The 23096-nt window shown below is 60.1% G+C and overlaps 1 protein-coding gene across 2 annotated transcripts in view; it reads left to right on the top strand.

Moving 5' to 3' along the window:
- The first annotated feature begins 554 nt into the window (after positions 1-554).
- Positions 555-23096, top strand: part of LRRC4B (leucine rich repeat containing 4B) — a 42520-nt gene continuing 19978 nt past the window's right edge. Inside the window, exons 1-2 of one of the 2 annotated variants that reach the window (XM_069551328.1) lie at positions 555-886; positions 18299-18630. In XM_069551328.1, the coding sequence (XP_069407429.1) occupies positions 18334-18630 (297 nt within the window). In that variant the 5' untranslated portion in view covers positions 555-886; positions 18299-18333. Of the gene's footprint in view, positions 887-16088; positions 16178-18298; positions 18631-23096 lie in introns of those variants that run through there. The other variant, XM_069551327.1, reaches the window with a different exon arrangement.

Genomic DNA, 23096 nt, shown 5'->3' with positions numbered 1-23096 from the left:
ACCCCTTCGCTCTGGCCCTGCCGTGCCCTCCCGCATTCGCCCCTGCAAATATTTACCAAAGGTGCGCTAGGAGTTGCTCCTCTCCCAGCCTCCCATCCCGGGCAGGACAAGCTCGCCTCCCTCTCCCCTTCCCTCCATCCTTCCTGGCTCGTCCCCGGGTCCCTCTGTCTCTTCCCGGTCTCTGTCTCCCCCCGCTTCACCCCTCCCCTCCCCCCTCGGCCGTCCCCCTCCCCCCTCGGCCCTCCCCCCCCGTTTCCTCCCTCCCTTCCTCCCCCCCCTTCTTCCTCTCCTCCCTCCTCTCCCCCCTCTGCTCCTTCCCGGGCAGCCTCCCCCCTCCCGGCGCCCTCCCTCCCCTCCCTCCCGCTCCCCCTCCATCATCAGTATTCCGCTCCCGTCTCTGCCGCTCTCGGCTGCTCCCGGTCGCTGCCGCACCGTCCGAGGCGGGGGCCGGGGCCGGGGCCGGGGCCTGGGGGGGGTGGGGTGGGGGGAGAGCGGCGCCGGCGGCCCGAGGAGGGAGGGAGGGAAGCAGGCAGGAAGGCTGGAAGGAAGGAAGCGAGGAAAGAAAGAAGGGAAGAAAGGAAGGCAAGAAGGAAGGCGGGCCGGCGGACCAGGGCGCCGGGCGGGCGGCGGGCGGGCGGGCGGGCGAGGAGGCAGAGCGGCCCCCCACCCCCCGCCGAACCCCACCGCTGCCTCTGCGGAAGCCCCCTCCCCATCCATAGCCGGGGAGGGGGGCACAGAACGCGAGAGCCCCGGGCCCGGCCGCAGCCCCGCCCCCCCGCGCCTCCCCGCAGCGGGCCTCGCACCCCGGATCCCGGTGCCTCACTGGGGGGGTCCTCCCCCCGCTGGCTGGGCATGCTGTCCCCCGGAAGGAGCCCCTTTCCTCGCTGTGAGTAGCCGCCGAAGGGCCCGGGCGGGGGCGGGAGGAGGAACCGCGGGGGCGCTGGGGGGTGGGGGGGCATTCTCTAATTAGGGGACCGTGGTCTCAGGCCTCCTCCGGGATGGGGGGGGGCGGCAGAGGACAGTGGGCGGGGCCTGCTGGAGAGCAGAAGCCGGTGGGAGAGGCGGTCGGGTGGGGGTTCTTAGTTCTGTGTGGGGGGTCGCCGCCGCCGAGGCATGGGCGGTGGAAATGCGCGTCTGGCGGTCGCTGCGTATCCAGCTGTGGGGCTGAGGATGGAGGCTTGCGGGGAGGGGGGGGGGCCTCGCTGGATGTAGGTTTGGGCCCCCTCTCTGGGTCGGGGAGTCCGAGTTCTCCCCCCATTGCCCCTCCCACCTTCCACACCAATGCTGCTTGGGGTGGGGGGGGGCACTCCAGTGATGAAGAGGGGGGGAGAGGCGGGCACGGGGTTTCCTTGGTGACCGCGCCTGGCAGGAGCGGTTGCCGTGGCAACCGGGGAGAACCGGGGAGTTTGGGAAGTGAGAATGGGAAAAATCGGAGGGGTGACTGGGGAATGAGACACCCCCTCCCCAACCTGCAGCCCTTCTCCCTCTGGGGTCCCCCAACCTTGACTGCGGGGCCACCGAACCCCGGTCCCTCCCTCTTCCCAAGACTTCCTTCCTTGACCCCATTCTGCTTCGTGGGGCCTTGCATCCCCAGGCACGTGTCTCTCTGGGACCACTACCTGCCCCCCACCGTCCTTAGCCTTCTCCGCTTGGGGCCCTCCCCTCCCCCACTTGCTGCCCTCCCAGGCCTTCCCTCCCTCATACCTGCTCTTCTAGGACCTTCTAACTGCTCCTCATCTTCCCCTCAGGATCCACTCATCTCTCCCCCCGCACCCCCTACCCCCGTCTCTCACTCTCTCCCCAATGTCCTCCCTTGATCCCCTCTCCAGGAGACCCCAACTTTAGCATCTTTCTCCTCTAGCCCCCAGTCCCTACCTTGTTCCCCTCAGGATCCTTACCACTTCCCCTCTCTCTTTAGGACCCTCACCTGGGCAGGGGTCTAGAGCTCCTCTCCAGCACTCCCAGACTCTTTCGCTCCATCCTGCTCTGTCCCGGACCCCCTTCTGTGACCTTTCTTCACTCAGGGCCTCCATCCTCGCCTCCTCACTTCAAGGGCTCCCCTAGTCCCCGTCCTCCGGTCGTAGGAGCCTCCTTTCTGGAACCTCTCCTCGGACCCTCAGGTTTTCCCGACTCCCCTTCAGTCCCTGGGAGCCCGAGACCCAGGCTCTGTCCAGGGTTCCTCTGTCCAGGGTTCCGCCCACGTTTTCAAGCCCCCACATCCGCAGGCTCCTCCTTCTCTCAGGCCAGGGGTCCAGCCACTCTCTCTGCAGGCCTCGGGGTCCTGAGGCCCAGGATGCCCCCTCGCCCGCCCACCCCTAACCGGCCTCTCGGGCACTCCCATCTTCCCCCTCCCTCCCCACCCCCACCTCTTCCGAAGCCCCGGGCCCTTCTCCCCGCCCCGCTCCCTGCAGCCTCAGACCAGGCTTTCTGGAAGAGACTTTCTCAGGGTGAGGAAATCCCCTGGGGAGAGCCCAGCTGGGGAGGGGGAGGGGGAGGGAGCCTCAGGGCCGCCCCTCGGCCCCCTCCCCACCCCCTCCCCAGCTGGGAGCTGCAGTCGAGGCTCCGCAGCGCCCCATTGCTATGCGCCTCACATCCCAAGTTCCCGGCCGCGCAGCCGCCAGACAGGAACTCGGGCTCCGGCGGCAGCTGGGAGTAGCCTTCGTCGCTCCCTCCTGGTCCAGGCCGCGGGCATCATCTTTTACCCGCTTAAAAAACTCCCCGCCCCCTACCCCCGACCTGGGCCAGGATCTGCCCCCTTCCCTCTTCCTGTCTCTTTGCTCCTTCTCACCTGCACCTCCTTTTCCCCTCCCCACCGTCCTTCTTCCCTGGGGTCTCCTCTGATCCTAGCACCGGAGCGTTCGAAAGCACACTCAGGAAAGAGGGACACAGAGCAGAGCGGGAGGGATTCAGACGAGGCAGCGAAGGGAGGGAGATAGAAGAGACAGGGAGAGGCACAGCCAGAGTGAGAGACGGGGCCCCGACTCCCAAATACACACACACACAACTAGGGCGCATCACCACGGAGCCAAACAGACACGGAGTTAATTTCCAAAAGAAAGGAGAGTCGGGGAGAGAAGGGAACACACACCATCCTCACACACAGGGAGCAGGCGAGGCAGAGACACAGGGAGCCACAGACTCTGGGAGCGTGGGGACAGACCCGGGCACAGGTGACAGGGAGTCCGGGGGCACCCCAACACCAGAAAGGTGCAGGGGCGACTAAGAGGCACAGGGTCCAGCCTGCTGCAGAGTCGGCCATCGGTGGAGGTCAAGAGGGAGAGTGTGCAAAAGACAGAGGCATGTGCAAGCAAAGGTGCACATGAGCGTGTGTGCGTGCGCGCGCGCGCACACACACACACACACACACACACACACACACGAGTCATTCACTCGCAGCCAGAGACTCAGATGTGGAATCAGACAGACCCAGTTAAACACTCGGCTTTGGTACCCAGAGCCAGGGAGGAAGACCGGAGGGAGAGACGAAGCGGCCAGAGAGAGGCCCTCACACCTGGTAGCCCTGGGACCTCACACTCACAGAGACACAAATGTCGAGGCGCGGAGGCGGTGGCCTCAGAGCTGTGAAGGTGCAACTCCATGTGCTTCTGGTCGAGTCTCAGAGCCCAGCTCGAGGGGCCAAGTGTGTCAGTGTGAGAGTGTGTGCGCGCGTTGAAGGGACCCAAGCAATCGCCCTCCAACCCACCCTGAAGTTAGGAGAGTGCCCGGGTGCCCCGAGTCAGAGAGCTCGGCAGAATTAAGACATCAGGTATTAGACGGCCTTTGACGCATCTCTGGAAAATGGAGCCAGGGTCCGGCGCGCACACGCACACAGGCACCGAGGCCGGTGGGGAGAGGCAGGTCTCCTGGCGGAAGCGGAAGCGCGGAGGTCTCAGCGTCTTCCGGGGTCTGTGCCTCCCCTCCCGACCCTCTTGACTCACCTGTCTCCTCTCCCTACACGGTGGGGCTGCTCTCTATCGCACCCTCCCCCTCCTTCACACCCTCCGTGGCCTCCCTGGCTGCTCATCTGTCCCAAGGTGGCGCCTGGACCTCCTGTCCTATCTCTGCGCCTCCCTGTCCCGTCCCTCCCCTCGGCTGACCCTTCACCTCCCCCCTCCCAGCCCAGTGCCTTCGGGTCTTAGCTGCGCTGTCTACCTTTGCCTCTATTTCCATTTCTCTTCAGCCAGGCTTCCTGCACCCATGCACTCGCCCTCCCCACAACCCTGAGCAGTTACACTGGTGTCCTGAAGACCACGAGTCTTAATTCCCCCAGTACTTTTAAAGTGTTTAATGTGTTGCCAACTTTTTTTTTTTTAATTAGCGATTTCACATAAAAAAACTCATCAGGAGAAAAACTGTTTATATGTGGTGACTTGAAACTAGACATTGTGGTGCTTATTTTGCAAATAATGAATTATTATGCTGTGTGTTGAGGTTGTTTAGTCGCTAAATCGTCTTCGACTCTTGCTACACCATGGACTTCAGACTGCTAGGGTCCTCTGTCCCTGGGATTTCCCAGGCAAGAATACGGGGGTGGGTAGGCATTCCCTTCTCAGAGAGATCTTTCTGACCCAGAGATCGAACCCGTGTCTCCTGCTTGTCAGATGGATTCTTTACCACTGAGCCACCTGGGAAGTCCTTCGTGCTATACACTTAAAGCTAATATAATATGATATTCAATTATACCTCAAAAAAAAATAGCCAACTTATCAGCTTCTTTTGAATATTTCTCCCCCACCTCGTACCTCTGGGTAGCCATGGGCTGTGCTCAGGTGCCTGAGGGCCCGCCCTCCCTACTCTTGTCTAACCTGCTTCATCCATCTGTCTTCCCTACCCTATAGTCAGCTGAGTTTTCCGCCTCTGCTATTTTCTCTTCTCTTCCTCCAAGTGGCTCTTACCACCACCCCCCACACGCACTGTCTACACTTCTTCCCTTGGTTTTCTTCCAGAATTGGGGCTCTCTCTGCCTGTCCCTCTTGCTCCATCATTCTTTGGGGCAGTTTTGCCCCAGCTCGGAGACTCCTTGGAGCCAGGGGCTGCCTCCCTGCCACACCAAGGGAGGGAAGACTCAGAAGACCACCAGGCTGCAGAGTACACACAATTCTCCATGGCCACAGCCCCTTGAGGTGTCTAGAGCCAGTGCTGCATGAAGCCACCATGTCACAGCCCGTCCTTGGCTTACTGGCAGCCAGGGTGGGCCCCAGACCCTACCCGTGTCCCCCGTGCGTCAGGTTGCAGCCCAGAGGCAGGGGTGGGCTTCCCTGTGTGTTGAAGGAAGGGCAGGTACACGCTTGACAGCTCACCTGGTGCCAGTGCAGGTCTCAGAGGACATGGGGCTCGGTTCCAGGGGAGGAGGGGCTTCACTTGGTCTCATCTTGGAGTCAGGGTGACAGGAGGTCCCCTTTGTGCCGTGACCGTGCCCAGCCCCACCATCAGTTGCTCCGCCATCACCCTTGTCGGGGTGAAGGGAGAATGACTGTGTTTCCTCTCTGGCAGGGTGTAGGAAGCCTCTTCATCTTTGACTTTAGAAACCCCCTCCTCTTTGCTAGGAAGAACCCCCTTTCCCTTCCCAGTCCCTGAGAGTGGGTTGGCTCTGCCAGAGAGGGGGGTGGCGGGAGAGTTAACAGAGTAGCAGAATGCCCCCTTGTTGCCTGGAAACCTACGTGCAACTGTTGTCATGGCAGGTGGAGGGGACAGGCTGCATCTGACACCTGAGAGATGGGCTGGTGGGGGCTTTGCAGGCAGGAGTCCATCCCAGGGGACAGCTGGTTCCCCAAGACAGCTGCAGAGAGTGAGAACGCTGGGTCCTGGTCTGTGTGTGTGGAAGGGGGATTTGAGAAGCCCATGTGTGACCCAGATGGGGAGGAGAGAGGGAAGGAGGTGCGGCTGGTGCAGCGACCCAGGCCACCCCCTTCCTGTCTCCAGCTGGGTCCCCCTGAACCCCTCAGCCCACACTCCTGTCAAAGTGTTGAGCTTACACCCCAGAGCTCTTGTTCAAACACTGTGACAAGGGTCAGAAAGCAGCAGCAGCTCCAGCTCTCCCAGAGGGCCAACCCCAGGCAGTAAGTGTGGGGATCTGCCATCCGCTTGTCTGGAACCCTCAAACACAGGGCTGGAGATAGTGATAAGAGCTGACATTCATTAGAACTTACCCTGGGCCAGGATGTGTGCGGGTCATTCCATGCGGATTCGTCCTGTTATCTCCTCTCGGGAGTCCTGGGAGGGAGGCACAATCATTGTCCCTAGTTTGACAAAAGGGGGAACTGAGGCTGGGAGAGATGAGGTCCTGTGCCCAAGATCACCAAGCCAACAATGGCAGGGCTGGGACCACAAACCCAGGCACTGGTCACCCTGTGGATTGCCTGTCCCAGATGAGACACTGCTTTCCAGAGGGGGAAACTGAGACCCAGAGAGGGCAACGTGCTGGCCCATCAGGCCCCTGAGTGGCAATTAGGATTGTTAATAATAACGATAATGAGATTGTTAATAATAATCAATTCAGAAGGTTGGACTTCAAAGGAGGCACTAGAGTTCTGGTAACTCACAGATTCTGGCCTCCCAATCTTGTTAATGCCCTTCAAACCCTAGAGGAGATAAGACATATCCTATCCCCTGGGGCCCATTGTCACAGACGACTTCTCTTGCCAAGGTGAAGGTGTCCAGCTGGGCCTGGGCAGGGCACAAAGGCCCCTCAGGTGATTCTGTGGGCCCCTCCACCCAGTGATAAATGGACATTTTTGATCCATTTCAAAATGCTGGATATACATATGGGGGGGTAAGGGATGGAGTCACAATGAGAAAAAGATATGTTCTTCTGACCCAGTAAGGATAAACAATAATGGTTATTAATTATTTACTAATAATAATACTGGAAAAGACCCTGAAGCTGGGAAAGACTGGGGGCAGGAGGAGAAGGGGGTGACTGAGGGTAAGATGGTTGGATGGCATCACTGACTCAATGGACGTGAGTCTGAGCAAACTCCCGGAGATAGTGAAGGACAGGGAAGCCTGGTGTGCTGCAGCCCATGGGGTGGCAAAGAGTGGGACACGACTGAGCGACTGAACAACAACAATAATGATTGTTACCACTAGCACCGTACAGAGCACTAGACAGGTCATCCTGAGTCCCCACCTGGGGGGCCGGAGGGGAACATGGCGAGAAAGGAGCGAGTCAGCGTAGACCCAGGCCTCCCTGACAGCCATGCTCTTCCCACTCTGACAGCGCTTCGCTATCTAGGAGGAGAAGGAGGGTCACAGTCACAGAAGAGCTTTACTGAGACCTTTCTATGTGTCAGGCACTGCGCTCAGCCCATCACAGATACCATCACAGATATGGGACCACAGATTCCCCACCATCCAAGGAAGTTGATTAGCTATTTTTCCTCATCATTAGCTATTTTCCTAGGTTCTAATGAAATAGCTCATTAGGGGCCCTTGACTATTTGCTGCAGGACCAGCGTCCCTGGGAGATGCAGGATCTCCACCTTGTCTTGGACCCACCAAATCGGAACCTACACTTTCACAAAGTCCCCGTGGATCTGGATGCACCAATGTCTAAGGAATGTGCTCCTATTCAAGGAATTTTCAACTTCTGGTCACTGTTAGCAGAACCACCTCTTCCCTCTCCCCCTTTTTTAAAAAAATGTAGTAGTTCTGCACACCCTGGGATGGAAAACAGAGGGCAACATCACCCTTCCAGGGGACAGCAAGGGAAGCAAGGAGGAGGGAGGTCACAGGCAGGCTGGCTCACACCAGGACCCTCCCTGCCTGCAAACTCACCCCCATGCAGCGCTGCAAAGCTTAGGCAATGGCCACTGTTTTGAAAGCCATCAATACCAGGCTAGGTCCTAGTTCTCTCCTGGGTAGATTCAATTCAACAGTGGTATTAGCTCCTTCCCACCCCAACATCCAGAGTCACGCAAAGTATAGGGGGCCTGGAGGTTCGGCTTCCTTCCCTCTCTGGGCTCCTACCCAGGACCAGGTGGTCACGGGTACATTGAGGACTTGGGAATCTCATGGCGCCTCAGTATGCTCTTCTGTGAAGTGGGCCCAAGGACCCCTCAGCAGAAGCCTGGCGTAGAGTAGGCCTTGTATAACAGGTGGAGCCAGCCTGGCTTGGGTGCCCTGCTCTCAGTTAAGCTTATTTCTCCAGCTTTGATCTTCTTCAGAGTCCTTCCAGAGTGCTGTGAGGCTGTCGGGCAAGGTGTCTGAGCAGGAGCCCAAGTCTCGGGGACTCAGAACTGGTTCCCAGCGAGACTGAGGCTGAGCTGGGAGACACTGGGATGGAGACGCTGGGATGGCTGTACCACGCCACCCAACAAAGGAACCACTACGGCCACAGTCACGTGTGGCCATCGACATTTAGATTAATTTAAAGTGGGACTTCCTTGGTGATCCAGTGGTTAGGCCTCCACCCTTCCACTACAAGGGTATGGGTTCGATCCTTGGTCGAAGAACTAAGATCCCACATGCCACAGGATGCAGCCAAAAAAAATTTTTTTTCTAGATAAATTTAAAGTAAATCAGCAGCTCAGTTCCTCAGTTGCACGCACCACGTGGCAAGTGCTCGAAGTGACACATGCCGGTGACCACACCCAACAGCGCAGAGAGAAGGTGCTGGGGGACAGTGACCCATTCAAATACTGAACTGGTCCTACACCGGCTGGCAAACAGCTGCTGCTCTTTCCTCATCCCCTGCCCTCCCAGCCCTTTCTCATATGGTGCATGCTTGCATGCTAAGTCACTTCTGTCCTGTCCGACTCTGTGAGATCCTATGGACTGTAGCCCGCCAGGCCCCTCTGTCCATGGGGACTCTCCAGGCAAGAATACTGGAGTGGGCTGCCATGCCCTCCTCCAAGGGTATTCCCCACCCCCACCATGAGGGACTGAACCCCTGTTTGTTACATCACCTGCATTGGCAGGCGGGTTCTTTACCAATAGCACCACCTGGGAAGCCTCTGTCATAGGGTTCAGTTCAGATCAGTTCAGTTGCTCAGTTGTGTCCAACTCTTTGCGACCCCATGAACCACAGCATGCCAGGCCTCCCTGTCCATCACCAATTCCCAGAGTCTACCCAAACTCATGTCCACTGAGTCGGTGATGCCATCCAACCATCTCATCCTCTGTCGTCCCCTTCTGCCTTCAATCTTTCCCAGCATCAGTCTTTTCAAATGAGTCAGCTCTTCCCATCGGGTGGCCAAAGTATTGGAGTTTCAGCTTCACCCTCAGTCCTTCCAACGAATATTCAGGACCGATTTCCTTTAGGATGGACTGGTTGGATCTCCTTGCAGTCCAAGGGACTGTCAAGAGTCTTCTCCAACACCACAGTTCAAAAGCATCAATTCTTCAATGCTCAGCTTTCATAGGGTACCTGTTTTCAATTCCCGTTTCTCAGATGAGGAAACAGAGGTGGAAAGTATGGTTCCCAGCAGAAAATTGGCAACAACCTGGGACTAGAGTGGGTTCACTTCTTTCCCCACTCACCAGCTGGACTGCGAGTCCCAGTTCACCCTTGCCTGGGCCACCTTGCTCCAGCTCGCAGCTGCTCTGTCACTGACATCCTGTGTTAGAGGAGGAAATGGGAGCCCAGAGATGGGGAGGAGCTGGCCCCAGGTAGCACAGCCAGTGACACAGAGCACCCAGCCCAGGGTCCCTCCACCAGTGCCTCCGGCAGCATGGCTGGTCTGCCACCTACAAGTAAAGATTGCGGTTAGCTGTGTCTAGCCACCTCACCGTTCTCCTCCCCTCTTCAACCCCTTTCCCCACCCTCTCCACTTCTCTGTCTCTAAGAATTTGACCCCTGGATGGATCAGAAGACCCAGGCCTCTCCTCCTGCCTCATAGCCTGCTTCTGCCACTGTTGCAAACCGGCAGTATCTTTTCCTTCTCCTCCTCTCCATCCCTGTGGTCCCCTTGCCCCAGCCTCATCCTCTCCCCTTGGACCTTTGACCCAGCTCACCCCTGGCCTCCAGTCTCTCCCAAGAGTCCACTCAGGGGGGACTTCCCAACCCAGAGCGGACCCCACCCTCCCCTGTCACAGCCTCCCAACCCCAGCGTCCACACCCCTGCCTCTCAGCGGGCAGTGGAGGCAGGACGTCTTTGTGACGGAGCTGGACTCTGCAGATCCCCGGCTCCCATCCGCCTCTCTGGTCCCCAGGGCTTTGTACGCAGGGGGTCCCTCCACCCTACTCGCTGCGCCCGCCCATCTTCACCTGAGAGCCTCTCGATGGTCCTGCAGCTTTCAGCTTTGCCATCACCTCCTCCCGGCCAGGGGCGGCGCCCCTCGGAGATGCTCCAGGGCCTTCAACCCTGAGCTCACGCTCTCACTCAGCCCTTTGTGGGTTTCCCCTCTGGACCGCTAACTCCCCCCAAACAAAGGCAGATTCCTCTGCCCCTGAGGCCCCGCAGCCTGCAGGGAACGCGCGGTAGGCGGCGCTCGCTGGCACCTCCATTCCTCGAGTGTGGAGAGGCTCTGTGGGCGCCAGGAGGGTTACAGGCATCCAGGATGCAGCTGGACAGAGGAACCCCCAGCCTGGGGAGCTCACCTCCTAGTGCACAGACAGGCAATCAGCAGGACCAGTCGTGATCCATCAGATAAGGTCGGGCCAGCCATGAGGGTTGTGAACGGAAGGAAGTGAAGTGTAAGGGGTGGGATGGGGAGCAGAGGCCGAGACACCCTCCCGGAGGTGGCATTAGAATTGGAACGGAGACCGGAACGGAGACAGAGGGAGACGCGCAGACCCAAGGAGGCCTGCTTCAGGCAGAGGCAACAACAGGAGCCAAGGCCCAGAGGAGGGAACAAGCCTGGGATGTGGGTGGAACCTCGGGAGCTAGTGCAGGGCAGCCCCTCTGTAAATATCCCTTCAATGAATATATGAAAGATCAAATAAATGACCCCTCCAGTGCATCTCTAGGGGGATGTTGGGGGAAGACAGGAAAATATAGGCTCCCTCACCCAGCAAGTTATCCCTCCCTAGCCTACCCCTGCCGGGGGGAGCCTGGGCCAGTCCTGATCTGAGACCCCAAACTGTCCCCAGCAGCAATCGTGAAGGGTCTGGGCCGCCCTATTACCAGGGTGGTTCTAGCTCAAAAGTTAGGCGACTGTCAACTCCTGAGGCTTTGGGGGTGCTTTTATTTTAAAAGCATTCAGGACGTGGACTGGCTCAGAGAGACACACGTGTGAACTTGTTTCATCCATTCCTGAAGCCTGCCAGCACCCTCCCCCCTCCCCACCTTAACAGCTCCCGGGCCCCCCCACAGGACAGACATCCAGAGAGGGAAGTGATCCTCTCTACCCGGCTTTGATGTCTCTCCACCCTCCTGGCTCCAGGCTCCTCTCCCCGCTGCCCCCATCCAGTCCCTCACAGCCGGGAAGTTCTTCTTTAGATCTAACCTCCATCTCTCTTGCTGCGGCGGCAGTCAATTTCCTATCTTTTCTCTCACCTCTGAACTTTCCCCAGAAAAAAAAAAATGAGTACGCCCCGACAGGAATGTTCCCTGCCTCCCTTTTCTCCTCGCCCCGCCTCTCCTGGGCCCCTGAATTTCCCAGCTGCCATCTGCTTGAATCCTCTTAGGCGCGATGCCCTGAGAGTTCTCAGGACTGGGGCTTGGGAGGATGGGGAAGCTGGTGAGGCCTCGGCCCACACCTCGACTGCCTGTGCCTCCATGCCTCCACTTTCCCCCCTCAGCTTCCTGTCTAGGTTCCTCTGTTCCCCCTTGAAGCCTCTCCCTCTCCCTCCCCTGGTGCCTCAGATGGTAGAGAGTCCACCTGCAATGCAGGAGACCTGGGTTCGATCCCTGAATCACAAAGAGCCCCTGGAGAGAAGAATGGCAACCCACTCCAGTATTCTTGCCCGGAGAATTCCGTAGACAGAGGAGCCTGGTGGGCTACTGTCCGTGGGGTCTCAGAGTCGAACACAAGCACGCTTTCTGTCTTGCCCCCTCGCCGGGCTCCCCTTGGTCTCTGCTTCCTCTCTCCGACTCTGGGTCTGTCCCTTTGTGCTTCCCACACCTCTTCTCTCCGGGCCCTCTTGCAGCTCTGTGTCTGCTTTGTCTCTTGCACCACGTAGCGGTGGAGGATCCCAGTGTTGAGGCTTCTCCAGGGCTCTGGGGTGAGAGTGACCTGGCCCAGGGCTGGGGCTTGGGTTCCAATCCCAACTGTCCCGCCTCCGGGCTCCATGACAGTCAGCCGTGCCTTCAGCCCTCAGAACCTGCTTTTCCATCTGGGAAACGGGCACAAGGACAATGACCTCCTAGGGCCACAGGGGAAAGCCAGCAGCTCCAGGGGAGGGGGCCTCCCAGGTGGCACTAGGGGTAAAGAACCTGCCTGCCAATGCAGGAGACATTAAGAGACGAGGTTCGATCCCAGGGTCGGGAAGATCCTCTGGAGGAGGAAATGGCAACCCACTCCAGTATCCTTGCCTGGAGAATCCCCATGGACAGAGGAGCCTGGCGGGCTACAGTCCACAGGGTTGCAAAGAGTCGGGCACGACCGCGTGGCTTAGCACACACACACCAGGTGACGGCAGGCAGCACTCAGTTGGCGCTGGGCCCATAGTGAAAGCTCACTGGAGCTCCCCGTCACTGTCATGGGTGCACCCTGGCCAGTAGGGGTCACAGAAGGCAGGTCACATTTGAGCAGATCCCCCAGGAGAATTGTCCCTGCTATCATGACAAACTGGGAAGTCTGGAGCCACTCAGCTCTGGGGAGGCTGACAGGGAGGGGCCCCGTCCCAGCTGTGTCTTTGGCCTTGAACAGGTGACTTTGCTTCTCTCTGCCTCACTTTTCCTGTCTGTGAAATGGGGGTAAGAGCAGTCCCCTGTCAGAGGGCCAATGGAAGAGCTATGGTAAATGCTAGCCAACCTACCAGCACGGAACCCAGTCCCTCAAATACTGACAACTGACCAGAGCTGGGGTGTGAAGGTCTTGAACAAATGCAGGGAAGAACTGTCTTTAAAGGGAGCGAGGTGTTTGGCCCGAGGAGCCTGGGGAAAGCGGCTGGGAGAAATGAAGAAAACCCCAAGAATTTGAGGTAAAGGGTAAGGGAGGAGCTGGAGAGCCGGGGGGACCCAGGGAAAGCCAGAGGGAGCCCTGGTGGGCAAGGCTGTAGGAAGGGCCATGAGGGGATCGCTGGGGTAACTGCTGCACCAACCTCAGTGACAAGCCACTGGGGTCGACGGGTAGAGATCTCGCTGGGCCAGATATGTGGCGGACATTCGTGCATTGTGGTGGCATTATTCAAGGAGATGGTGTGAGTCAAGCATGTACCTCATCCATGAAGAGGGTTAGCCAGCACTCCTGTTAGCTGGTTTGGAGGGATGTATCTGGGGACAGATGTCCCCTCGGCACACAGCAGTGTAGCCCACACAGGTGGCATTGGAGGTGTGGCTCCCCTCAGATTGGCCTGTGTTTGGTGGGTGCGCATAGCTGCCCTGGGGACCTTGGGTAGAGTATCTGGGAGCCGATCAGCCAGGTGGCATGAAGGAGTGGGCACGGATGTCCAGCTGAAGGCGGTTGTACCAGGCTGGCCTCCTGGGATGGGAGGGAACATCGGGATCCAAGACGTTGTAAGGGGGTAAGCCTGAGATGTGCAGCTAGGGGTGCGTATCTGGGCTGAGTGTGCAGAGAGGGGCATCGCTGGGTGATGGTAGGAGGGAAGGCGTCTAGATGATGAGTCAGATAACCTACCTGCTGATGCCTCCACTCGGGGTTCACTGAGCACCTACCCTGTGCCAGGTGCCGTCTAAGTGCCTGGAACCAGAGTGCACACAATAGACGCAGCCCCTGCCCTTGAGGAGCTTACACTCACGGGCTTCTAAGAGGTCATCGTTGTTGTTCAGTCACTGCAGTCAAGCCCAACTCTTTGTGACCCCAAGGACTGTAGTCCGCCAGGCTCCTCTGTCCATGGGATTCTCCAGACAAGAATACTGGGAGTGGGTTGCCACGCCCTCCTCCAGGGGATCTTCCCCCCTTCCAGGGATCAGACTTGCATCTCCTGCAATGGCAGGCAGATTCTTTCCCACTGAGCCACCAGGGAAGCCCCGGTCAGAGGGTAACAAATGCAACATAGACGAAGCAGAGAATGTTCTGGTGTGAGGCTGAGGTGCTGTGTGATGCTAGGTGTTCAAGCTAGCCTGAACTGAAAAAGCAGCCTCTGCGCAAAGTCCTGAAGGAGGATGGGACGCCTGAGGGTCCAGGCACTGGGAAGAGCATGTGCAAAGGCCCTGAGGCAAGAGTGTGTGCGTGGATCTGGAAGCAGCGAGAAGTTAGTGTGTCACGAAGTGGTTGAGTGAGCAGGGGAGCAGCAGAGGGTCCGCTTAACCTTGGTCAGGTTACACACACACACACACCTACCCGCCCCCTCCAACCCCCTCCACCTGCCCAGACTGAGTGTGAGGCCGCTGAGCAGAGGCGGGGCAGGACACCTCAGGCCGCCTGTGGGAATAGTCTGGGAGGGAGGGCGAGAGTCAGAGAAGGGAGACCAGGGCACCTCTGATCACCCAGAGGAGATGGTGGTGGGGTTAAGAAGTGGTCAGATCTGCATTTATTGTCAAGAGAGAGCCATTTCCTGAGCCAGTCAGTCCCCCAGTGGCCCCGTGAGATAGATTCTATTATTATCCCTGTCTCACCACATTTTTCTGCAGCTCAGAAAAATGAAGTCACTGGCCCGAGGTCACACAGCAAGTCCAGGACGCAAACCCAGACCCCCTGGTGCTTGATCTATGGTTTTCTACTACTGCTGCTTGCCAGTGGGGCCTGGAGGGTGGGGGTAGCGTTTGTCAACATCCCTAAGGGCGTCTGCACATAGAAGGGACATGAGGGGGAAAATCTGTTGGATGGATGCATTCATTGACTGATGGTTGAATGGAATGAATGGAAGAGGCTGCCCTGCCCATTTTGCAGAAGTGTATCAGGAGGCAGGTAGCTGGAAACAGCTGAGGTCCAGCAGGAGGGGACTGCACCTGGGGTGGGTTTCTTTGTGATATGAGCAGGGGTTGGCCCTCGGGCTGAAGGACTGGGGTGATGTGGGCCCGGGTTCGCTGGTATATTGGGGTGGAGGTCTGTGCCCATGTGGTGGGGGGAGCGCCTGGGGGAGCTTCTGGGGTGCTGAGGGGAGCGCCTGCCGGCAGAGGAGCCCTAGCTAGGTTGTCTGCACTCTGGGGGGCAGGTGTGGGAGGGGGTGGTATGGCCAGCGGTGGAGGGGGGCGGCCAGCGCCCGCCCAGCCTGGTTTTGCAGCCCGTGAGGTTGTCTGGACCACGAGGCCGGGCTTGGCATGGCCCAGAGCCCCCCCTTCTCCCCCTTCCCGGGGCAGCCCAGCCTTCAACCTTCCTCCCCCGCTTCCCTCGACCTTCCCCGGCTGCCCACAACCAATGGGTTAATTAGATAACAGAGCCTTTGATTAGCGGGGGAGGGGGAGGCCTCCGGCGCAAGGAAAGGGTTGGGGGGGGGCGGGCGAGGAGGAGGGAGGGGAGGCGCCCGCCCCGCGCAGGAAGCGAGGAAGAAGATGGGGGGAGGGGGGAGGGAGCCGAGGCGCACAGCTTGGCTCTGCACTGCCGTGTGACTAGAAATTGTAATCGCGGAGAAAGCGAGCGAGGGACAGACGGCGCCCGGCCGAGGGAGACCGAGACGGACGGACCGACGGACAGAGAATCTGACCGAGACGCGCTCCCCGACCGACCTACGAGCGGGTGATGGGGGAGCAGCGAGAGTGAGGAGGAGATGGAGGAGAAGGAGGAGAAGGAGAGGGGGGCCTGGTGGTCCCAAGGGCAGCGAGACAGCGAAGGGGGCGCCTGAGAGGGGGCTGGAGGGGGGCCCTGAAGAGGCGGACGGGGGACTGGAGGAGGCAGGGGTGTCAGGGAGAGAGCAGGGGGCCGGGGTCCCCGGGGGGAGACGGCGGGCGGACGGAGGTGGGGGCGGGGGTAGCCGACCGGAGGAGGCCAGCCGGGAGGGGAGGAGGAGACGGTTGCTGCAGTGGCCTAGACGAGCCTCCCGGGGGGGTGGGAAGGGCGACAGGCGAGGAGGGGGGGGCGCGGGGAGACCCAAGAAGCCCCTGCGCCCCCCCCCAACAACCTCGACGGGAAACCCTGGAGGACTGGGGAGGCAGAGCCCCCGGCGGCTGGAGGCATGCAGAGGGGGGGCCTGGGGCGCAGGGAGAGACCCAGCGGAAGCCGAGCCACTGGGGTGAGTGTCCCTCGCGGTGTGTGTCGGGGGCCGGGGGGCGGTGGGGGAGACAAGGACGGAGAGATGGCGGAGGGCGAGGAAGGAGGGGAGGGAGGCCCAGGCGCCGCAGAAGCGGGTGGGGGTGGCTGCGGGCTGGCAGCGGGCGAGATGGGCACCGAGGCGGCGGGGAGAGAGACGCAGCGGCGGTCTGGACCTGGGGTGGGCGCTACCGGGCTCTCACCGCCCGAGGGGCACCGCGATCTGGGGGTTCCCCGGCCTTGAATCCTGGCCCCCTCGGCCTGCGCGGCCTCTGGGCTCGGTGGCGGGGGAGGGGGGCGGCGGAGAGGGGAGGGCGGGTGGCTGGCTTCTCACCAGTCTCGTGAGGTGGGGACGGGCATGGTGGGCGCAGGACGAGGACCGAGCAGTAGGGACGCGAGGACCCCACCGCCCTCGCAGGGCACACAGAGAGAGGCGCTCGCAGCTCCCTAGCCCTCCGGGCAGAAAGATGAGTCTGGGGTGTAGACCCAGGACCAGCCCTCCCCCACCGCGTCCCCCCCCCCCACCGTGTCTGTCTCTCCGCTCTGTCTCTCTTGTCTAGCTGTTGCTCTTCCCCTCACACACGCGCGCAGGCACACGAACACACGCACATGCATTTTATTTTTTAATCCGAGTTACAATGATGTTGGGAACCGCGAGCGGGAGCGGGAGCGCGTGCGTGACGGAGTGCGGGGGCGAGCCGCCCCTGGTCCGCGGTCTGGGAGCGCCAGGGCGCGCCCCGTCACCGCTGAGGGTGCGCGCGTTTGTGCAGACCGCACCCGCCCCATATCCCCGGTCCCCCTGGACTCCCCAGCGTGGGAAACTCTCGGGTCAGCCGTGTTGAAGCAGAGCTCGCGGGCGTGGGCGCGCGCCGTGTGTGTGTGCGCTTGGGATGGAGACGCTGCTTGGAAGGGAGGGCCGGGCGGCCCAGGGATAAACCCAAGACCACAGTCCCCTTCTGCCACTACCCAGCCAGCTCCAGGCTCCTCAGTGGCCTCATCCGTCAATTGGGTATTCTCACAGCTTCCTCCCGAGGCTCCCAGGGAGCTTAAACAAGGGTGTGCAGAGTCTGGCGCAAGAAGGGGCTGACTCACAATTCCCAAGTTATTGTTTTCAGTGCGACCGTCATGACTAGCCCATCTCCCTCTAGCCCGTCTCTCCTCCAATGGAGATGGTGGTGGGAGGACCTGACCCCACGCCGCCCCCTCCCCTCCCAGAGCTCCGGGTGGGAGTCCCCAGTCACCCAGCCCCTACCCCAGCAGCGGCTCAGCCTTATCCTGCGGCAGCCACTGGCACAGACCCACCAGCCGCCATCGTGGCCTCCAGCGCCTGCCACCCTGGGCCACCTCCTCCCCTGTCATCGCCACCAGTCCCCTGCCTCCCCGAAGGCTTCCTCCCAGCTTCACCTGCCCACACCCGGCGTTTCCCTACTTGCCTTGTCTGGCACCTCACCTTCTCCTTCAAGGTCCCCCTTTGAGTCTAACTTCAGTCTTTCCAGCTGCTGCCAGGAGACGCAACGGAAACAGGAGCTCCGTGTGTGATGGTGGGTGGGGTGTCCAGGTCCCTGGGAAACCTGGCCTCTGCAAGCACTCCCTGGAGGGAGAAGTGGGGTGAGGGGGCGTCCAGAGGCACGTGCAGGTGGCAAGGGGACCTGGGTGGATGCCGAGTCAGGCGCCAGACCCCAGCTCTGACTTTCTCAGCTTGGCTCATCACCTTTTGTCTGTCGCTTCTGTCTCGTCTCTCATTCCGTCTCCACCTATCGATATCCCTTTGTGAAATCACACAAGGAAGCAAGTTTTTAACCTAGCTGCTGTCTCTACCTGTCGGCACATCCTCTCCCCCTAGACTCAGTTTTCTGTTCTGGGAAATGGGCATAAAGTCTTCCCAGCACGGAGATGGTGTGCTGAGGGCCAGCCCCCGCTGTCTGCCTCCCTCGGCCTGTTGGGCCCTCATCCCTGGGACCTGGGGTGGCCTCGCCCCTTGGGTCCTGAGCCTTGGGTGGCAGCCGCAGCAGAGAGCTGTCTGGACTTGGGGGAGGAGCTGGGCTTCTGGAGGGGGAGGTCCCTTCCCTCACTGAGCCTCTTCTTCTCTCCCCCCACACCACAGCCCCCCGGCGCCCAGGCGGAGCATGAACATTGAGGATGGCGCGCGCCCGCGGCTCCCTGTGCCCCCCACTGCCGCCCGGTAGGATGTCCTGGCCCCATGGGGCCCTGCTGTTCCTCTGGCTCTTCTCCCCGCCCCTGGGGGCCGGCGGGGGAGGCGTGGCCCTGACATCTGCTGCCGGAGGGGGCGCCCCGCCGGCCACCTCCTGCCCTGCGGCCTGCTCCTGCAGCAACCAGGCCAGTCGGGTAATCTGCACCAGGAGAGAGCTGGCAGAAGTCCCGGCCAGCATCCCCGTCAACACACGGTACCTGAACCTGCAGGAGAACGGCATCCAGGTGAGCCAGGCTGGCCGCCATTGTAGGGGCCCTGGGGCAGGGGGGCGGGTGGTGGCCAGGCGGCCGGTCCCTCCTACCTGACCCACCAGCTCTTCGTGCCCATCCTTCCGTCCCCTGAGCACTTCTCGGACGCCGTGTGCATCTTCGTCCCTTGAGCCAAGGCTGTGTCTTGGGTTTTCTCAGCATGAGGCTCCTCCATATGTCTGGGCTGCGGCAGGACCACCTGCCTGCCTCCCACAGCACATTAGCCGCAGGTCGTGCTGGGGGTGACCCTTCGCTGAGGCTCCCCGTGCCATCTGCACTGCCACGCCCGCAGCCTGGGGCATTGGGCACGTGACGCTGGGCCTCAGTTTCTCCATCTGGAAAATGGGGATGATGAGAGCTTTGCCCGCAGGGTGGGTGTGAGGGCAACTGGACTTCATACTTGTCAAGAGTGTAGACTTGCTGTGGCATGGGTAGCGCTCATTCGCTTATGGTTCGGGTCTCCCGGTCCCACGGAGTCTTTACGAGAGCCAAGCGCTCCCAGGTGCTGGCTCATGCTGGAGCGGGGCAGGTGCTATCCGATTATTATTGTGGTTAAGATGGACCGCCCAGGATGCTTTGGGGGCAGAGCTGTGCTGTTTTGAAGCAGGGTGTCTCCTTCTCTGCTCTGTTGAGTCTGGGGCTGGATCATCCTTGGTTGGGGGATCATCCTTGGTTGGGGGAGTCATCCTTGGTTGGGGGAGTCATCCTTGGTTGGAGGAGTCATCCTTGGTTGGGGAGGGTCATCCTTGGTTGAGGGGGGTCATCGTTGCTTGGAGGGGGGCGTCCTGTGGGCCGTAGAATGTGGAGTGGCGTCCCTGAGCACCAGAAGCCAGTAGCATCCCACCTCCCGGTCCCACAGACATCCCTGGGGGATGGAGGGAATCCCCTTTGGTTGAGAGCCACAGCGGGGGAGGGATTGTGTGGGTGGTTTTTTTTTTTTTTTGCCATGAGGCATGTGGAATCTCCTCACCCATGGAACAGACTGTACCTCCTGTATTGGAAGGCAAAGTCTTAACCCCTGGACCACCAGGGAAGCCCTGAGAACCACTGGGGTTGGCTGGTTTGGTTTCGGCTTTGCCCTGTGGCAAGGCAGGCAGGACCTTCCCCAACCAGGGGTCAAACCCGCGCCCCCTGTGTTGGGGGTACGGAGTCTTAACCCCTAGACCCCCTGGGAAGTCGGAGACCCTCTCTTAAAGGCCTTTGGTCAGTCCTCTGTCCCCATGCAGGCCTCTCCCATCCCAGCCCGCAGAGCCATGAGACAAGAGGGGGCTGAGCTAAACATCTGCTCCCACTGAACCTCCTGGCCTGACCCCAGGACGGGGAGGGGTCAAGGACCCCCCATCTGACCATGTGAGGACTGGGGCCCCGAGGGGACCTCTTGCTACGTCGGCGGGGTGGTCAGTGGCAAGAGAAATGTCAAGGGCCAGGCTGTTGCTCCCTGGGTGGCTGTGGTGATAGAAACCCCGAAGCCAGAGTTGGCCCGTCACCCAGCCCCACTCCCACAGGACTGTGTACCCCCCAGCACGTTCGCCCAGCCCCGCTCCTGCAGGACTGTGCCCCCCCGCCCCTCGTCTCCCAGCCCCGCTCCTGCAGGACTGTGCCCCCTCCCCGTCACCCAGCCCCGCTCCTGCAGGACTGTGCCCCCTCCCCGTCACCCAGCCCCGCTCCCGCAGGACTGTGCCCCCCCCCTTTGCCCAGCCCCGCTCCCACAGGACTGTGTCCCCCCGGGCTCCAGGCCGCCTCCCCAGCCACCTCCCCCAAGAGGCTCCCTTTCCCACCCCTGATCTTGGAGTCCAGCTTCAGTCTCACCGCTCTGTCCAGCTCTCCCTTAAGTGGGTCCTCCATCCTCGCCCTTGTTCCCCCTGCCCCCTCGCCCTGTCCTCCGGCACCCCTGTGATGGCACACCGATGCTGCCAGGCCCTTCCCTCTCCCTGGGCAGCTTCCACTCCAGGAGGGAAGGAAGGCATAGCCGACTGATGGCAGGCCGGGGGAGCTGGGAACTGGGAGCCTGAAGTGGGGAGGTGAGCACGTCAGGGATCCTGTCTGTGATGGAGCTGCAGAGTGCACGCCACAGCGGCCTCCCCATGGTGGGAGCAGACCGCTGTGGGGAGCTCGATGAAAAATTCCACCCCTCCAACAGCTGCTGAGGGCATGTCCCCACCCAGGTGCCCCCACCTCCAGCCCGAACAGGGCACTGGCCTCGGACAGCCACCGAGCAGCACCAGTGCCCAGCCCCTCCAGCTGCTAACTCCACACACCCAGCCCATCCTCCCAGGGGCCTCCACGCAGGCCTGGCGGTGCCCTCTGCCTGGTTGCTGTTCAGTTGCTGAGTCGTGTCTGACTCTCTGCAACCCCATGGACTGCAGCATGCCAGGCCTCCCTGGCCATCACCAGCTCCCGGAGCTTGCTCAAATTTATGTCCATGGAGGCGGTGATGCCATCCAACCATCTCATCCTCTGTCATCCCCTTCTCCTCCCGCCTTCAGTTTTTCCCAGCATCAGGGTCTTTTCCAGTGAGTCGGCTCTCCGCGTCAGGTGGCCACAGTCTTGGAGCTCTCTGCCTAAAATGCTCCAAAACCCCCTGGTCTCTGGAAAGAGTCCAGGCTCTTGTGCAACAACCGGTCACTCTCCCAGGTCTGAGAGGCTGCTCAGGCCATCCCCTCGCCTGAAAGTGCCTCTCTTTGGGCCCTGAGGTCCCCCAGGCGAGCCTTCCCTCTGGATCCACAGTCCCCCAACATCCCTGGCCTTCCCTCTTAACGCTTCCATCGTTTACTATCACCTGGTCACCTTCCACGAAGGAGGCTGCAGTATAGGTACTTGGGACACATCAGTGAGCAAAACTGGCAACCAAGTGCGCCCTCCCAGCACCCGCATTCCAGGCCTCTGTCTAAAAGGAAATGTGCATGCGTGCGAAGTCGCTTCAGGCATGTCCGATTCCTTGCAACGCCGTGGACTGCAGCCCACCAGGCTCCTCTGTCCATGGGATTCTCCAGGCACAAATACTGGAGTGGGTTGCCAAGCCTTCCTCCAAGAGATCTTTTCTTTTTTTATTTTTTTTTTTAGTTTTTATTTTTACTTTATTTTACTTTACAATACTGTATTGGTTTAGGGGAATCTTTTCAACCCAGGAATCAAACACACATCTCTTACATCTCCTGCATTGGCAGGCGGTTTCTTTACCACTCGCACCACCTGGGAAGCCCAGGAGGAAATGTGCTTTGTGTTTAAGATGTTAAGGGCTGTGGGGAAGGAGGCTGGATGGGAGTGAGGGGTGGTGGCTGCAGCTTTGTAGGCACAGGGGTCAGGGCGGCCTCAAGGAGAAGGTGACATTTGAGCAAATGTTTGTTTTCGGGTGTTTTGTTTGGCTGAGCTGTAGGGCTTGTGGGATCTTAGTTCTCTGACCAGGGATGGAACCCGAGCCCCCTCCAGTGGAAGCGTGGTGTCCTAACCGCTGAACAGGCAGGGAGTTCCTTGAGTACACGTTTGGAGGAGGTGATGGTGGGAGCCTTGTTGGGGGCGTTCTGGGCAGGGAGCAGCAGGTGCAAAGGCCCTGGGGTGGAGCCTGCCTGGTGTGTAGGAGGAACAGCCAGGAGACTGGCGTGGCCAGAGTGGAGTGAGCCACAAGGAGAGGGCGGGGGGTGAGGACAGAGAGCGGACAAAGGGGTCGCGTGGTCACGGTGAGCGCTTGGCTCTTCTCTGCCGGAGACAGGAGCCAGGCGAGGCACTGAGCAGAGGACGCATGGGCCCTGACTTGGGTCTCTCTCTGGCCAAGGTGTGGGGACCCCAGAGGCAAGAGTGACGGCAGGCAGGCCTGTTCGGAGGCTGGTGCAGAGCTGAGGAGAGACAGGTTGGTGGCCCGGCACACTCCCGGACTGGTTGCGGTGGCGGTAGAGAGAAGCTGACAGATCCTGGGTCTGTTTGGAAGGTGGATACCACAGACTTTTTCAGCCAAGTGGATCCGGGAAAAGAGGGGGAGAGGACAACTCTGTCTGCTCATGTGTCTGTCACCCCCTCTCCCAGGCCACTGGCCAGCAAACCATGTAACCCACACCCCTGTCAGATTATACATATATGAATTTATTACAAAAGTCATGCAAACGTCTACAGCACCCATGGATTGCATATATTATAAAGCTTATACAAAAACGGCTGCTGTTAAAGGATGATGTACGTGTGTGCTCAGTCACGTCCAGCTCTTTTGTTACCCTAGCATGGACTGCAGCCCACCAGGCTCCTCTGTGCATGGGATTCTCCACGCAAGGATACTGGAGTGGGTTGCCATTTCCTTCCCCAGGGGGATCTTCCCGACCCAGGGCTCAAACCCTCACCTCCTGCATTGGCAGACGGATTCTTTACCGCAGAGCCACCTGAGAAGCTCATTAAAGGATGGCAAGCATGTCTTTTTTTTTTTTTTTTGGCTGAGCCATGTGTCATGTGGGATC

This window comes from Ovis canadensis, chromosome 14, assembly GCF_042477335.2.
Source record: "Ovis canadensis isolate MfBH-ARS-UI-01 breed Bighorn chromosome 14, ARS-UI_OviCan_v2, whole genome shotgun sequence".
Lineage (NCBI taxonomy): Eukaryota > Metazoa > Chordata > Mammalia > Artiodactyla > Bovidae > Ovis > Ovis canadensis.
This window is presented reverse-complemented; position numbering and strand designations above follow the sequence as displayed.